This window comes from Hemitrygon akajei, chromosome 3 (assembly GCF_048418815.1).
Source record: "Hemitrygon akajei chromosome 3, sHemAka1.3, whole genome shotgun sequence".
Lineage (NCBI taxonomy): Eukaryota > Metazoa > Chordata > Chondrichthyes > Myliobatiformes > Dasyatidae > Hemitrygon > Hemitrygon akajei.
The window spans coordinates 14,401,396-14,419,301 of record NC_133126.1 but is presented as its reverse complement, the minus strand read 5'-3'; the positions used below and the strand labels follow the sequence as shown (position 1 = coordinate 14,419,301).

General features: G+C 40.2%; 1 protein-coding gene across 6 annotated transcripts in view; it reads left to right on the top strand.

The window, feature by feature from the left end:
• Window positions 1-17,906, top strand: part of setd3 (SET domain containing 3, actin histidine methyltransferase) — a 156,170-nt gene that overhangs the window by 35,168 nt on the left and 103,096 nt on the right. For all 6 annotated transcript variants that reach the window (XM_073039207.1, XM_073039202.1, XM_073039203.1 and 3 more), the window contains exons 5-6: window positions 6,335-6,407; window positions 10,500-10,756. In XM_073039207.1, the coding sequence (XP_072895308.1) occupies window positions 6,335-6,407; window positions 10,500-10,756 (330 nt within the window). The remainder of the gene's footprint in view (window positions 1-6,334; window positions 6,408-10,499; window positions 10,757-17,906) is intronic.

Here is a 17,906-nt window from a genome sequence, read left to right as displayed (position 1 = left end):
CACCAAAAGAAAAACATTGTACTGCACATCTCCTTTAATTCCTTGAAATATACCTTTGTCACCATGATATTACTTAACAGTACTATAATTTGCATAACGTCATAATCTAATATTTTGCTCTTGTAAGTAATCTATTCCCATTGCTGGAAGTCTAAAAATAAAAGAAGGAAATGTTAGATGTACTCAAGACATGCGGCAGCTGAGGACAGAGGGAAAATAGGACCAACTTGCAAAATTTAAGCAGATTTCCAGCACCTGCAGAATCCCCTGTGTTTATAATTCATCAGGTCAATGGCCTTTTCTCATATTTGTCTCTGATGAAATGGTAGTCATCGGAAAAGTGAATAGTTTTTCTTTCTCACATTTTTTCACAAAAGTTCCTTTTCATCCTTCAAAGTTGTAGAAATTGGCTTTTAAATACATCTTGGTGTGTAGGTGTTGGGAAGAATTGAAAGGTGTGGATATTTCAACTGAAATCAGAATCTGGCTCATTATGATTGACATATGTCATGAAATTTGTTTTGTGGCAGCATTGCAATGCAAGACGTATATTACTGCAAGATAAAATGCATACATAAATATATAGTGCAGAACAGGAATAGAGAGGTAGTGTTTATGGACTGTTGAAAAATTTGATAGCAGGGAGGAAGAAGCTGTTCCTAAAACAGAGTGTGGGTCCTGTACCTGCTCCTGATCCAAAGTTTCTGATTGGACTGTTTAAATTTAATTTTGTAACTTACTGCTGAGAGTTCATGTCCTCCCTTGGTTGAGCTAGCGAAGAACAATCAACTGGACTAGTTTGCAAATTTGGTAAAATATTTTCACATGAACCAAATGTCGAGCAATCCATTACTTGTATGAATGAATACATGCTCAAACATGTTGCATAGTGAATTAGCCAATCAGAAATGTATAATCAAGCCAACTCCTACAGTCACAACACAAACAAGAGAAAATCTGCAGATGTTGGAAATCCAAGCAACACACACAAAATGCTAGTGGAACTCAGCAGGCCAGGCAGCATCAATGGGGGGAAGTATAGTTGGCATTTCAGGCCAAGACCCTTTGGCAGGACCACAGTCTTGGCCTGAAATGTCAACTGTACCTTTTCTCCATAAATGCTGCCTGGCCTGTTGAGTTCCTCCAGCATTTCGTGCGTGTTCCTACAGTCACAATGTGTTCTGCTTGATATTTGTTAACAAGGCAGAAAGGCAGTGTAAGTAATTATTCTGGATTGCTCCCTCTGCCATGGGCTGGTGCATATAGGAATCGGGCAGTAGCAGAGGTGCATGAGTGGCTGAGGAAATGGTGCAAGGGGCAAGGTTTCAAGTTCTTAGATCATTGGAAATGTTCTGGGGAAGGGGTGATCAGCACAGGAGGGTTGAGTTACACCTGAACTGGAAGGGAGCCAATATCCTGGCTGCGAGGTTTGCTGATGCTACTCAGGGGAGTTTAAACTAGTTTTGCAGGAGGCTGGGAACCAGAGCACCGGGTCATTAAGGGAAGGATCAGATCGGAAGTTGCATGTCAGGGAAAGTGTTGAAAGGAAAAGTTGAAATAACAGGTATGTTGGGTCGGTTAGTTTGAAGTGTGTATATTTTAATGCTAGGAGTGTTATTGGTAAGGGTGATGAACTTTGAGCATGGATGAGTATGTGGAACTACGATACTGTAGCTATTACTGAAACTTGATTGAGAGAGTGGCTGGAATGGGTGGTTAATGTACCAGGTTTTCAAAGCTTTTGAAAAGACATAGGGAGACGTAGAACATGGGGGCGGGGGTGGAGTTGCACTACTAATCAGGATCAATATCACAGCTGTACTCGGGAGACATAATGGAGGGGTCAGACACTGAGTCCCATTTGGATAGAACTCAGGAATAGGAAGGGTGCAACCACACTGATGGGATTGTACTGCAGACCCCTAATAACAGCAGGACATGGTGGAACAGATATGTAATCAGATTAAGGAAGTATGGAAAAATAATTGGGTTGTTGTCATGGGGGATTTCAACTTCCCTAATATAAACTGGGATCACCTTAGTGCATGGGACAGAATTTCTTTTTGACAAGGTGGCGAGAGAGATTGATGAGGATAAGGCAGTGGATGTTATCTAAATGGATTTTAGTAAGGTGTTTGACAAAGTCCCTCATGGGCGGCCAATCCAGAAGATTCAGATACATGGGATCTACCGAGAATTGGCTGTTTGGATTCAGAACTGATTTGCGCATGGAAGACTAAGGTAGTGGTGGAAGGGACTTATTTGAGTTGGAGGTCTGTAATTAATGGAGTTCTGCAGGGCTCTGTGCTGGGACCTCTGCTGTTTGTAATGTATATAAATGACTTGGATGAAAATGTAGATGGGTGGGTAAGTAAGTTTGCAGATGATACCAAGATTGGTGGAGCTGTGGTTAGTGTAAAAGACTTGCAAAGAATGCAGCTTGATATAGATCAGTTGCAGATATGGACAGAGAAATGGCAACTGGAGTTTAACCCAGATAAATGTGAGGTGTTGCACCTTGGTTGGGCAAAATCCTGAACAGCATTGCTGAGCAGAGAGATCTTGGGGTCCAAGTTCTCATCTCTTTGAAAGTGGCTACACAGGTCAATAAGGTGGTTAAAAAGGCTTACAGAATGCTTGCTTTTATTTGTTGAGGCATTGAGTTCAAAAGTCAAGAGGTTATGTTGCAACTTTATAAAGCTCTGGTTAGGCCACATCTGGAGTATTGCATACAGTTCTGGTCACCCACTATAAGAAGGATGTTGAAGCTTTAGAGCTGATGCATAAGAGGTTACCGGGATTTAGAGGGCATGTGCTATCACAAGAGGCCAATAAACTTGGGTTCTTTTCTCTGGAGTGCCGGAGGATGAGGAGAGATCTGATAGAGATTTACAGGATTTTGAGAGGCTTTGATAGTGGACAGAGAGTATCTGTTTCCCAGGGTTGAAATATCTAATACTACAGGGCATACATTGAAGGTGAGAGGGGGTAGATTCAAAGGGGATGTGATAGGTAAGTGTTTTAGTCAGAGAAGTGGATGCCTGGTATGGTGGTAGAGGCAAATATATTAGAGGCTTTTAAGAGACATTTGCATAGGCACATGGTTGTAATGAAGTTGGAGGGATTAGTGTTTGGGTGTTTTTGATTTGCTTTTTAGCTGGTTCGGTATGACGTTGTGGGCTGAATGGCCTGTTCATGTGCTGTACTGCTCTATGTTTTATAACAAATCTTTTCTCTTCCTGCCCGTTCTGACAATTCAAATGATAATTGACCTAACTACTGTGTTAATTAAAACGACTTTAGGGTGAGGTAGAATACAACAGAACTTTATTGTCATTACTCTGGACAATGAGACTGCAGTGCTACTCCAGTCTGTGCAATGCCGATATTTCCAGTGCATGCAGTAAGGCTTAATTTGAAAGAAATTCCCATATTTACATGCAACAAGTGACTTCAATAGTCCATAACACTAGAAGGCCATTGGCAAGCTGGGGTTTAACGTTACTCAGCTGCACAACGGTCCTTGGGAGAAGCTGTTTTTCAGACTTGCTGTCTATACTAAGATGTTTCTGTATTTCCTACCAGATGGCAGGAGATTGTACAGACAGAGTCCAGGATGGAATGGGTGCTTAATGATGTTATGAGTGCCCTGTAGGCACCGAGAGGTGTAGATTATCTTCTGGTCCGGTAGTTGAGTCCCAATGATGTGCTGAGCTATCCAAATCACCCATTGGAGGCTTTGTAATCTGTCTTGCTGCAGCTGAAGTACCACACTCATTCCATGTGTTAGTGTGCTCTCCATCACATATCACTGTGAAATGCTGTCTTCAAGTTTTTGGGGATCAACATCACCAAGGAGATCTCTTGGTCCATCAACACGACCTCGATAGTAGGGCAAGTGCTTCAGGAGAGTTAATCTGCCCCAAAAATTGCTGGCAAATTTTTATTGATATTTATTTATTCATAGAATAACTACAGCACAATACAGGCCCTTTGACCCACAGTGCTGTGCCAAACATGTACTTACTTTAGAAATTTCCTAGGATTACCCATAGCCCTCTATTTTTCTAAGCTCCATGTACCTATCCAGGACTCTCTTAAAAGACCCTATCATATCCGCCTCCACTACCGTCGCTGGCAGCCCATTCCACGCACTCACCACTCTCTGCGTGTACGAAAAAACAACTCATCCCTGACATCTCTGTACCTACTTCCAAGCACCTTAGAACTGTACCCTCTCGAGTTAGCCATTTCAGCGCTGGGAAAAACCCTCTGACTATCCACACAATCAATGCCTCTCATCATCTAATACACCTCTGTCAGGTCCAAGGAGAAAAGGCTTGGCCTTTTGAGCACAGCATTGTGGGCCGAAGGGCCTGTATTATGCTATAGTTATTCTATGAAGAAAAAATAGATAAATATTGATTTTTAAAAAAAATTGCCCGCAATTTTTGGGGCAGACTAGCTCTTCTTAAGCACTTGCCCTACTATTGAGGTTGTGTTGATGGACCAAGAGAGCTCCTTGGCGATGTTGATCCCCAGAAACCTGAACACAGCGTTACACAGTGATAAGAAAAGAGTACTAATATTGGCTAAGATTCTTGGGTTACCCTTTTGAACATACTTGATCCTATAAGCTCAAACCTCAACAACTCCTTGTCATGCATTGTGCCCTCTTTCAATTTGCTTTTCTGGAGTGGTGAATTTGGGTTCCAATTTTCGATTATGTTTCTGGTTGGATCTGATTGTGCACGGCTCAGGCAAAGTAGTTGATGTTACTGAAGATGAACCCTTGTATTTGAGAAGTGCCAGATGAAATCTTGGCTCACAGGTACTAAATCATTTTCTTTTATTTGAATAACAGACTTTGTTTCTGAGTTATGGGGGAAACTCAGAATATGAATCCGATTTATTATCATTGTCTTATATGACATAAAATGTGTTGTTTTGCAGATGCAGAACAGGGCAAGCACAAAATTACTATAAATTACAAAACTGTGCAAACAAAAATGTAACGAATGGGTAGTGTTGATGGACTTTTCATAAATTTGATGGCAGAAGCTGTTTCTAGATTATTGACAATGTATGTTCAGCCCCCTGTACTTCCTCCCCCATGGTAGTAACAAGTAAAGGACATGTCTGGATGGTGAGGGTCCTTAGTGATGGATTCCACTGTCTTGATCTTGGGGAGTGTAGTGTATTTAATATTTGAGTAATATTGTAAATATATTGTTTGATAAAACATTCTTTGTTTACAGAATTCATCAAGTGTTATATGTAAGAAAATGTGTGAAGGGCATATGTCATCATGCCACTGTTTAATGTGAGCACCTCACTGAAAGACAATTGATTAGAGCACCATCCCAGTTTCTGTGTTTTTCTTTCGGTTAGTTTCTGGAGTTACAAAACATAACAAGGAGATTTGTACCCATGATGGAACTGGCTGTGTCTACAACCCTCTGTAGTCTTTTGTGATCATATGCACACCAGGCTGTGATGTAACCTGACAGAATACCCTTGACCATACATCTATTGGCATTTGCAAGAGTCTTTGACAATCTCAAACTTCTAATGACGTAGAGCTGTTGTCGTTCCTTCTTCATGATTGCATCAATGTGTTAGTCCCAGGATAGCTACTCTAAGATGTTGACCCTTAGCACTGCAATGAGGGTTGGTGTGTGTTTTCTTGATTTTCCCCTTCCCACTGTGAACTTCAGTTTTCCATGACCTTGCTGTTGTTGAGTTGGAGGTTGTTGTTGCGACTCAACCTGCCGATCTATCTCTCACATCCTAAAATGGCGACATGGTGGAGCACCAGGTTCCAGTGGTTATCATGTAACACATCAAATTAGCAAACTTGCCTAGAGAAGTCAAAGCCTGGTTGAGGTTATGCAAATAAAGTAGGAACTAAACCAGCACTATATAAATGCTGAGTAAGGCAGCACCTATTTGTTATTAATAGAAAGCCGTATCACACAAAATGAAAAACAGTTGTATGTAAAATAGGAATTTGCTTTCCTCTACTATTCCAGCTAGACTTTGAAAGCAGTTAGAATGGATTTACTCCTGTCACATATTGAAGGTGACAGTTGGTGAAAGCAGCAATTTAGTGCCACACTTCTATTTTCCAAAGATATGCAAAAGCATGTATGTAGTTGTTGCTAAAAGCTTATGCTTTTGGTAAGAATTAATTGCATATGCTTGCTATGATGTGCTTTTAGTTTTGCTTCTATTTTGAGCTTTTGATTTGTTGACTGTAGGTAGTATAACATGATTAGCAATTTACTTGTACATTTATCAGTACAACCATGGTGACGTGATTCTTTGTTTTCAGGCAGAAGAACTTTTTCTGTGGATCCCTCGGAAAATGCTGATGACTGTTGAATCTGCTAAAAATTCTGTACTAGGTAGGTCATAATTTACTAATGTAAATAAATTTTCCTATGATTACCTGTGATTCACTCTTTTCAGATGTTTAGTCATTTTTGAAGTACATATTAATTGGAAGTTAGTCCAAGAGATTTTGCCTCTACCCTCTATCTTGGTTGGTTAGGTGAGAGATTAGACCATAAGATTTCAGGCCAGAATTAGACTATTTGGCTCATTGAATCTGATCTGCCATTTCATCATGGCTGGTCCATTTTCCCTCCTAGACCTAATCTGCTGCCTTCTTCCTGTATCCATTCATGCTCTGACTAATCAACCTTTGCCTTAAGTATACCTAAAGACTTGGCATCCACAGTCGTCCGTAGCAATGAATTCCACAAATTCCCTAGTCTCTGGCTAAAGAAATTCCGACTCCTCTCTGTTCTAAAAGGACACCCCTTTATTCTGAGGCTGCGTCCTCTGCTTTTGGGATCCCACCATCATAAGAAACATCCTCTCCACATCCACTGTCTCTAGGACTTTCAACATTCGATGGGTTTCAATGAGTTCACCCTTCAGTCTTCTCAATTCCAGTGAGTACAGGCCCAGAGCCATCAAACGCACCTCGTGTGACAAGCCTTTCCCAAAATCTTTTTTTCCTGACCCACCTTTGAACCCTCTCCAATGTCAGCACTTCACGCAGAATAGTTGGTGTTTATTAAGTTGATGTTGCTGTGTAATAGCTTTCCAGGTCTGTTCCACCATAGGCCATTCCAATGCACCACTAACTTGTTCAATCTTGCTTGAGGGTAAATGTTTGTTATTGTCATGTGCACCAAGTTACAGTGTAAAACTTCGTCTTGCACGCCATCCATACAGATCATTTCATTGCAACAGTGCATTGAGGTAGTACAAAGGAAAGCAATAACATAATGCAGAAGGAGGTGTCAGAGAGAGTTCAGTGCAGTGCAACAGTAAGGTGCAGTGACATAATGTGGTAGATGGTAAGGTCAAGCGACAATCTTATTGTACTAGACAACATTTCAGTAGTTTCATAACAGTGGCATAGAAGTTGTGTTCTTGAGCCAGGTGGTATGTGCTTTCAGGCTTTTGTATCTTGCTGTCTGTATGGAGTTTGAACATTCTTGTGGGGTTTACCCTGGGTGCTCCAGTTCCCTTGGAGTCATGGGACATGGGAAGAAACTGGATCATCTGGGAATAAATGAGAATAAATAGGATTAGTGCATATAGGTACAGGTACTTGTTGGTTGGCTTTTGACTTGGTGAATCCAAAAGACTTTATGTATTAGGAGAAAGATGGCTCCTGCATTCAAGTTCCAGGCATTCCTCCTATGCTTAAAGCTAATTTGGGGTGTCTTAGCCAGGGTGAGTGAGAATACCATTGTAAAATCTTGTTTAAAGAGCTATGGCCATGGCAATATTGTTTTTAGCAAAGGCAATTCATGTGTTGTTTGTAGAAACTTCCCATACCCCAATTGATAGACCATATTTTCCTGCACAACAGCATTTGCATTGCTAGGTGAGAATACTTCAAAGGTATTCCAAGTACATCTGATGTTATCTAAATATAAGCTGATCTTTGAAATTTGTTGAAAGTAGTTTTCATGAAGTGGCTAACATTGAGGCATCAATCAGTTAAAGCATCTTTGAAAGCCAGGATTCACTACGGCACAGAAACAGGCCCTTTGGCACATCTGGTCTGCACCAAAACATTAATCTGCCTCGTTCCATAGACCTGCACCTGGAACATAGCTCTCCATAACCCTTTCAGCTCCTGCAGTAGTTTTTTAAATTCCAAATTTTAACACCTGCCTGCATTCCCCTTGGGTTTTTGTAGCATTTGTGTGTAAATAAAGATGAAGTGTGTTAATTTCACTCGTGTAGAAAATTTAATGTTATGGATTTTAAAATTAAATTATTGGCATCAGCTAGATTTCCATAGCTGTTCTGACGAGTGTGTAATTCTCTAAAACTTTACTTTGGTATTTTATTATTTTAACCCTATTGAAACTATTATGTGGAATTACATTTACCCCCGCAGCTCTAAAATTGTGTATATTATCAGTCATTCAACCTGTCAAATCTGTGCCAGCTCCAAGTTTAGGAAAACAACCAGTAGAGGATTTCCACTTCTTACTCCATAGCCCTATAAATTATTTTCCCTCTAGTGCCTATTCAATTCACTTTTAGATGCCATAAATTAATATTTATTGACTGAATAATTGTTTTTTTTTCCTTTTCACTAGAGATTTTAAAAAGGTGAATCTTTTTGGTTTTACTGAATTAGTTGGGTGAGGTCTCAAGTGTCCTCCATGGATAAAGTTTTTTTCAGTTGTCAGAGAGTAGATCCGCTCTGGGAATAAACACTGAGAAGACTGACCTTTCCATTCAGAATTGTAACTCCTGCTGAGAGACCGCAATATTGATAACATTGCAGAAATAAAAATGAGAGTGGAACTCAAATAGTTAAATCATTTAATTATTAGTAAAGAACAGCATATGCTGCCCCATTTATTGAAATGTGAAGCAGGCCTTTTTGATATATAATAGAAATTTAAATGGCTAGATCATCATTTCATTCACCAGTATCCCTGAATTCCTGTTGTATAACAACCCCACCCACACTGCCTGAAAGCTGTCAATCTAATAACAAGTCCAAGAAACTGAAACCATTCCAGATAATTTATTTACTTATTGAGATGAACCTCAGAAATAGGCTCCTCCGACCCTTCGAACCACGTTGCCCAGCAGACCCTCAATATAATCCTAACCTAATCACAGGACAATTTACAATGACCAGTTAATCTATAAGCTGGTATCTCTCAGGACTGTGGGAGGAAACCCACACAGTCACAGAGAGAACAGACAAACTCCTTACAAGTTGCAGTGGGAATTGAACAGGGGTCGCTGGTACTGTAAAGCGTTGTGCTAACCACTATGCTAACATGCCGTCCCAAAGAATGACACCGCCTTTAAGTTGCATTTACAGTGCAATTTAAGAAGTGAACAGTGTATTGGTGCTTCATACATGATGAGACATGGGTGGTAGCAGGGAGATGAGTGGTTTCATAGCCTGGGGGAAGAAGCTGTTTCCAGTCCAAACAGTCCTTGTCTTAATTCTATGATTCCTCCTACTTGATGTTAGAGTAAGAAATTGTGGTATATTGGGAGGAATCATTGACAATGATAAGGACCTTGCATATGCAGTTTTCCTAATAAATATCTTGGATGGGTGAAAGAGACACTGTAATCCTCTCAGCAATCCTTTCTAGGGACTTGTGGTCATGTGCCTTGCAATTCCTGTGTATGAGATGATGATGCAGTTGGAAATACTGTAAATAAAGCTCTTTCGGATTCTGAAACCATTTTTGTTTTCCTTCTAAGAAATGATTTCTTAAATTGAGACTTGAGTACATCTTATTGATGGGTAATGTGGAAATGAAACATCCCTCTAAACTTTCATACTCTTAGTGGTTTCTAACACATGTCATGCTCAGACTGCAGCACCTAAATTTTTTTTTAAAAAACTAGCTTTCTACATATTTTTCCCCAGTGGTAATTTCTTTAGTCCAGGAGTACCCAACCTGTTTCATACCATGGGTGGATACTATTAAACAAGGGTTCCGTGGGCCCCCGCTTGGAAACACACACACAAAATGCTGGAGGAACTCAGCAGGCCAGGCAGCATCTAGGAAAAGAAAATAGTTGATGTTCCTCCAGCATTTTGTGTGTGTTGCTCGGATTTCCAGCATTTGCAGATTTTCTCTTGTTTGTTCCGTGCTTGGAAACCCCTGCTTTAGTCAGAGGATGGTTAATCTGTGAAATTCATTACCATAGATGGCTGTGGAGGCCAAGTCATTGGGTGTATTTAAAGTATAGATGCTGATAGGTTTTTGATTAGTCAGGGCGTCAAAGGTTTCCGGGAGAAGGCAGCTGAATGGGGCTGAAGTGGTTAATGAATCAGCCATAATGGAATAGCGGAGCAAACTTGATGGACTGAATGACCTAATTTTGCTCTTATGTCTTATGGGGGAAATCTTGGAGCTTAGGTAATGGCTTTCTTAATAGAGAATTGAAACCAGCCTGAACTTTTTACTTTACTTGATGTCTAGGACCAGTGTATTCCCAGGACCGGATTCTGCAAGCCATGGGAAATATCACTCTAGCATTTCACCTGCTTTGTGAACGATTGAATCCTGATTCCTTCTGGTTGCCCTACATTAAGACTTTACCTATGGAGTATCATACCCCTTTATACTTCGAAGAGGAAGAAGTTCGTTACCTCCAGTCAACACAAGCCATCCATGACGTCTTTAGTCAGTATAAAAACACAGCTCGCCAATATGCGTATTTTTATAAACTCATCCAGGTAAGTTGACCTCGTATAGCATTATTTAAATGTTCATCAAGGAACAACTTTATTTGCCATATTAATCAGGTGTGTTGATCAGAGTGCAGTATACAACCAAAAACAACATTCAACAATGATAAAGAATTATATAAAAAAGTTAGAAGTTAAAGTATGGATATAGAATAAAATATGCATAAATATATAAATACAATGTAAACAGCATTTATAAGAAGTTGCTTAACGTGTTTACAGTGCAGTAACTAAGGCAATTGAAAGTGGGGGTGGGGTGACTAACTAAAATGGTGGATCAGATTAACTGCCTGGGGGAAGAAGCTTTTAAGATGGTGAAGTTTGTGTTTTAATAGCCTCATAGCACTTTCCAGACGGGAGCTTTTGGAAAAGGCAGTTTGCAGGTGGGCAGTATTCCCAGTGATCTTTCTCTGCCTGTTTCTTTGTCCTGGACACATGCAAGTCCTGCAGTGATGGTAGCCTGCAGCCAATGACCTTGTCTGCTCAGCTGACAGTTTGCAGTAGTTTTTGCAAATTGCTGAAGGATGCTGCATGATACCAAACAGTAATGGCTAATGTGAAGATAATCTGAATTTATCTGAAGAAGATCTCTCTTTCAACAGTCAGCTGGTGGCCATTTCAAGAGCTATTTTTCACATGCAGTCTGTATTTACGGTTAGAAAGTTTGTGAACTCTGTAGATGTCCAAGTGGAGTAGCCAGATTGTTGACTCCTTGTTTACTTTTTCATTTTAATTTTTGTGAACCAACTCTCTTCCCTTTTGTAAAGTCTCTTAGACCCCTTGCCCCATGCTGGGCACCACTGACCTGGTATGTTCCTGTGTCGTTTGTAATTGCATTTCTGTCCATTGCAAGGATTATTGAGGAACTCTGGTAAAATTTGACTGTGGTTCAGAGACGACAACTGCCATCTAACCTGTATCATTTTTTTTATTTTGGTCATGTTTCATGATTTTGCCTTTGCAGAATTCCAATTGAATCACTTTGCCTGGTGAACTATTGCTGTTCAATAGTTTATTATTCAATAGTTCAATAAATATTGAAAAAAAAATAGTATTCAATAATTAGTTTATTTATTCAATAGAAATGGTTTATTACTTTAACATGTACCAAGGTACAGTGAAGACTTCCCTTGCTTACTGTACATACAAATCAATTCATTACACAGTCCAAGGGAAAAACAATAACAATGTAGAATAAAGTATAACAACTACAGAGAAAGTACAGGCAACACACACAAAATGCTGGTGGAACGCAGCAGGCCAGGCAGCATCTCTAGGAAGAAGTACACTCGATGTTTCGGGCCAAGACCCTTTTGCAGGTCAACAATAAAGTATAAGATCATAATGAGGTAGATTTTTAATGTCTAAAGTCCATCTTATCATACCAGGGTTGCTTTCAGTGTTCTTGTAACAGCAGGGTAGAAGCTGTCCTGGAGCCTGGTGGTTTCAGTTTTTGATGGGAGAGGAAAGAAGAGGGAATTTCTGAGTGGGTGTTGTCTTTGATTATGCTAACTGCTTCGCTGAGGCAGCGAAGTACAGACTGAGGCCATAGACAGGAGGCAGGTTTCCATGATGTGCTGAGCTCAGTCCACAACTCTCTGCAGTTTCTTCTAGTTATGGGCAGAACAGTTGCATCCATATCATCTGTATAAGATGCTTTCTATGGTGCATGGATTTTAAAAATTGGTTGGGGGACATGCCAATGGATTTTAGCATCCTGAGGAAATGGAGACATTGGTTATGGTGTTTAAAATGGTGTTATGGTGTTTGTCATTTTTTTAAAAAATTAGATAGGTATCTGGATAGGAAAGGAATGAAGGGTTATGGGCTGAGTGCAGGTCGGTGGGACTAGGTGAGAGTAAGCATTTGGCACAGACTAGAAGGGCCGAGATGGCCTGTTTCCGTGCTGTAATTGTTACATGGTTAATATTATGGGGCCAGAACAAGCAATTTTCACTCTTGGGACCTTGAAGTTCTCAAACCCCTCAAGCTCAGCATAGCTGATGTAGATAGGAACATGCGCACTGCCCCTTTCTGGAATTCAAAAAGCAACTCTTTTGTTTTGCTGACATTAAGGGAAAAGTTTTTGTCATGACAAAACATGACAAGGCTCTTTTCTTCACGTAATCCAACTCATTTTTATTTGAGTTATGAGCCACTATGGTGGTATCACTTCAAACTTTTAGGTGGAGTTAGAGCAGAATTTAATCACTTAGTCGTGAGTGTATAGGTTGTAAGTCAGGGGCTAAGGATGCAACCTGTGGAGCACCAGTGTTGAGAATAATTGTGGCAAAGCGTTGCTGCCTGTCCTTACTAAGGCATTCAGAGATCTGCAATAAATGCTGGTCTTTTGGCAATGTTCATGTAGTATAAGAGATTAGCGAAAATTGAGTAGCAGCAAATGCAAGAAGTAATTGGAAGGACTACCGAAATGCTAATTATTGTATCCCAAGGGTTGGAATGTAAAACTAGTACTTCATTTAAACAGAATCTTCACTGACCTCATTGCATCTGGGTTTGGGAATAGGCTTAAAAGAAGCACAAATGCAGATTAATTTCAGATTGATACTGTACCTTTGAGCAGGGTTGACCCGTACTCATTGAAGTTTGGAAAATTAGAGGTGGTGTTCTCAAAATATGTTCAACCCTCATTGGACTTGAAAGGATAAATACTAAGATGCTATTTTAGCTCTTGGGGAAATCCAGAACAAGCAGGTATTATTTCATTAAATAGAAGTCTCCTACTGTTCTATTTTGTCACATTCACAGATGTCAAATTGTGAAAACTGTGTAATATACTTTTGAGTTCAGGGTGAGCTGTGGGTGATTTAAATGATACATTAAAAGATTAATTAATATAGAGAAGCTATTTTGCTCAGTGGATTAATCGTAACAAAAGGATTAATAAGGTATAAACAAACAAAAACTGCACCTGCTGGAAATCTGAAGTAACAGAAAACGCTGTGGAAATTTTATTTATATATTTATTTATTGAAATAGAGCGTGGAATAGGCCCTTCCACCCCTTCCTGCTGTATGACCCAGCAACCCCAGATTTAACCCTAGTCTAATCATGCAACAATTTATAATAACCAGTTAACCTACCAACTGGGACATCTTTAGACTGTGAGAGGAAACCAGAGCACCTAGAGGGAACCCATGCCGTCATGGGAAGAATGTACAAACTCCTTGTAGGCAGTAGCGGGAATTGAACCCGTGTCACTGGTACTGTAAAGTGTTGTGCTAACCAACTGTCATGCCACCTCAAATCTCAGCAAGTCAGACAGCATCTGTGGAAAGAAACGTTTCAGATCAGTGACTCTTCATCAGAGCTAGAAAGTAATTGTAATAATATCATACAAATAAAATAATAGTACTTAAAGTAAAATTATAACTCTTCTCCCTTGCAGACACTTCTGGAATTTTTCTCTCATTCACTATGACTCACCCCTTCCCTCAACAGTCCTACACTCCTCCCACAATGTAAAAAAAAATCTGTGTAAGTGTCTCTGCCTGAAAAGTCGACTTTACTTTTTTTCCATACGTGCTGCCTGGCCTGCTGGGTTCCTCCAGCATTTTCCTGTAGGTTGCTTGGATTTCCAGCATCTGCAGATTTCCTGTTGTTTTTTTCCCCACTAGTTAATCAATGGATAAGAATTTTGAGGGACTAGGCAAGTAAATTTTTAACATTAACTATGACCTTTGAGTACATGATCTCCTGCCTTCAATGACTGGTAAACAGTTTCTGCCTATTATATTGCACTGTTCTGCAATATACTGTTCGGGTGTCTTATCTCCTGCTGTTTAAAGACACAGAAGGATGCAGGCAGGTTTGTAAATGAGGAAGCACTATGCCTGAAAAGACAAAGAAGTAGCACAACTGGAGGACAGTTGGAAGTCACGATGCCTGGGTCAATTAAAATGATCCATTGCTGCCGTGAGAGTGACATATTCGTTATTTTGCAAGGTTAAGTTGTGCTGATTGATTGGATTAATGAAATTTGATCACAACTGCTGTTCCTGAGATCATTTCGTGGTGAAGTATAACAATTGACTCATTTGTCGCAGCCCTTTCTCACTAATCCCTGCTTATTCCATATTCTGAGAAATTGAAGTGTGCACACGAAAGACATCAATATCTGGTTCAGGTCACAAAGGGATACTTTTGTCTTACAATTAAAATCACACTCACACTCATTCACTCTGCTTTTGGAGCCACTGAAACCATTTAAAAATCGGAAGGCATCTACAACAGAATTAAATTGAGAAAGATTGTATAATTAACACAATGACAGTGGGGAAAATTAGAAAGCATTTGTATATAATTGATACAACATGTTTGGTTTAGTTTTCTGATGTAGCTAATTACTGCAGAAACTAGTTGGTTTCTCCCCATAATACCTAGAATTTGATTGCTTAGTCACTATTTTGCAATACTAGATATTGTTCCACTTTCTCCATTTTTAGACAGGATTGCATGGGGAAATCATAAGCACATAAAGCAGTTGAGGTCAACTGACACACATCTATATTTTTACATTTTGTGTTTCAAGGCTCAAGGGATTCATTGGCCTGTTTCCATTTCTGCCTTCAGTGCTTGCAAGTATTTCAGTATATAACACAATTAGAGTTGTAATTTCCAGCAAGCCAACAGTGAACTCACCTGAATCCCATATTATCTAATTCAATTAACTAGTTTGTGCACTATTATGGACTTTGCAAGACCAATTAATGAAGCAATAATGAAGTCAAGTGCTATAGGTGCTCTGCATAATAATGCTGAAGGCTGGCATACAGGGAATCCTCTTAAAGCTGCAAGAAGCCTCAACATGTTTTTTCCATTGATAAAGTGATGTTTATATCCAAATGTAGCTCTCATGCAACCACTGGCAATTTGTTAGTATAAAGGAGGTAGATTCCATACTTCATTGATACCTGGCACTCAGTGTCTCACAAATCTTGAGAAATCAGTCCACAAAGAACTCTTCTGTTGATCCTTACAGTAGAATTGAGAAGAACAAGAGAAAAGTCAATAACAATGATTCTACTTTGGATGCTCAACCTATCATTCTGCCTATAGATTCACTTTTCAGAACTTGACAACTCGCGTACTCTATTGCTTATTTATCACTATTTTGTTTTTCTTTTCTCTTTGCATTTGCGCAATGTATTGTCTTTTGCAATTAGGTATTTGTTCGTCTTTGTGTGTGTTTTTCATTGACTATTGTGTTTCTTTGTAATCACTGTGAACTCCCACAAAAAAGCGAATCTTGGGTTAGTGGTGGTTGTCCACAGAGTTCAGAGATGACAGGAAACCTATGCAGGAGAGTTTCAAAGTTTAAAAAGCCGCTGCACTGGGGCCTCGGAAGTCTGGGCCCAGTGGTACAAACAAGTGACTCAAACTGGAGTCTTCCTTGGTTGCAGTGGATGAGCATAATGTCTTCTGGGCCTTGTCATGCCCTTTGCTCTCCAGAAAGCATTGCAGTACTGCCATCTTGGCAGTGGGATATCACTGTAGATCTCATGTGCTCAGTCTGCTGGAGCTGACTTCACATGTTAGGACAGGCATGTCCCTGTCCCACCAGGATACGAGGCCACCAGCTTCCCTCACCTGGTTTAGCCTGCGTATTGAAGCAGTGTACCAGGGTGAGGCTGCTGTTGCACGCAAACAGCTACTTGGAGCCACAGGTGAGCACTGAGTGTCGGGTGGGGACCAAAGGAGAGTGAGTTGCCCAGAATCGACATGACGACTCCCTTCACCAGAGAAGTCAACCCTCTATGGACACCTCATACATGCCCTCAGGGTAGTATACTGTATGGTGACATATGTACTTTGATAATAAATTTGCTTTCAACTCTGAACTAGTATAAAATGTCAACTTGTCCAGGTTAGTTTCCAGTACTTGAAGGCTCATTTTCCTTCTGATGAACATGTACAGGATTTTTGAGACATCCTTTTAATGCAGTAAACTTATTTTGATTTCATGATTGACAGTTAAAGTTAGGGCTAAGAGTGCTTGATGGATTGACATACTGTTTGGAAAGACTACCTACATGTTCAAGTGGGAAGTCCCTACCTGGAGAAGAGTTAGGAGTAGATTTTGTCAAATGAAGGCAGCAGGTGCTGTTAATATTTAGCAGGTGAGGCAGCACCTGTGGAGAGGGAAATGAAATTCAGTGACACTTGATTCATTCATCATTATTGTGTGCCATGTCATATAAAGTAGGATATCCTGGTCTTTGACCATGATTGTTCTTGGCACATTTTTCTACAGAAGTGGTTTGCCTTTGCCTTCTGGGCGGTGTCTTACAAGATGGGTGACCCCAGCCATCACCAATAATCTTCAGAGATTGTCTGCCTGGCATCAGTGGTTGCATACCAATATATTTCTTTCCTGTTGACCCTGACAATAGAATTGAGAAGAACGAGATAAAAGTCAATAGTGACGATTCTACTTTGGATTCTCAACCTTTGATTCCACCTATGTACTTGTGGTGTGCACCAGCTGCTCATACAACTATCCACCAACCTGCTCCCATGGCTTCACGCAACCCTGATTATGGTGGGAGTGGACGGGGCTAAGCAGGTGCTGCATCTTGTTACCATGGGTGACCTGCAGGCTAGCAGAGGGAAGGAGCACCTTACTCCTTCTTTGTTAGAGATGTATCGCCACCCAGACGGTTCATCAGAGCGGGAGAAATGAGCAAAGAAGTGTGTTTTTAAGATGAAGGGATTACTGGAAAGAGTAAGTGGAGTGTTTGTGACAGAATGGTCCCCAAGGTTCTCCAGGTGACAGTTGGAGAATGAAATGCAGAAGAACGTGTTAGAACTGTGAAAATCAGTAAAGCCAAAACTGCAGATGCTGAAAATCTGAAGTAAACAGAAAATGCTAGGAAAGCTCAACAGGTTGGGTAGCATCTGTAGAAAGAGAAGCTGTCAATGTGATGGGTCTATGACATTTTTTGTTTCACTTTCCACCTGTGTTGCCTAACCTACAAAATTGTTAAAGAATTTTCTGTTTTATATCGGTGTCCCCTGCTTTACGAATGTTCACTTTACGTCACTCCACATTGGTAACCTGTTTTCACATTACAAAGAGGATTTTCGCTTTTACGAAAATTTTTCCTATATAAATTAA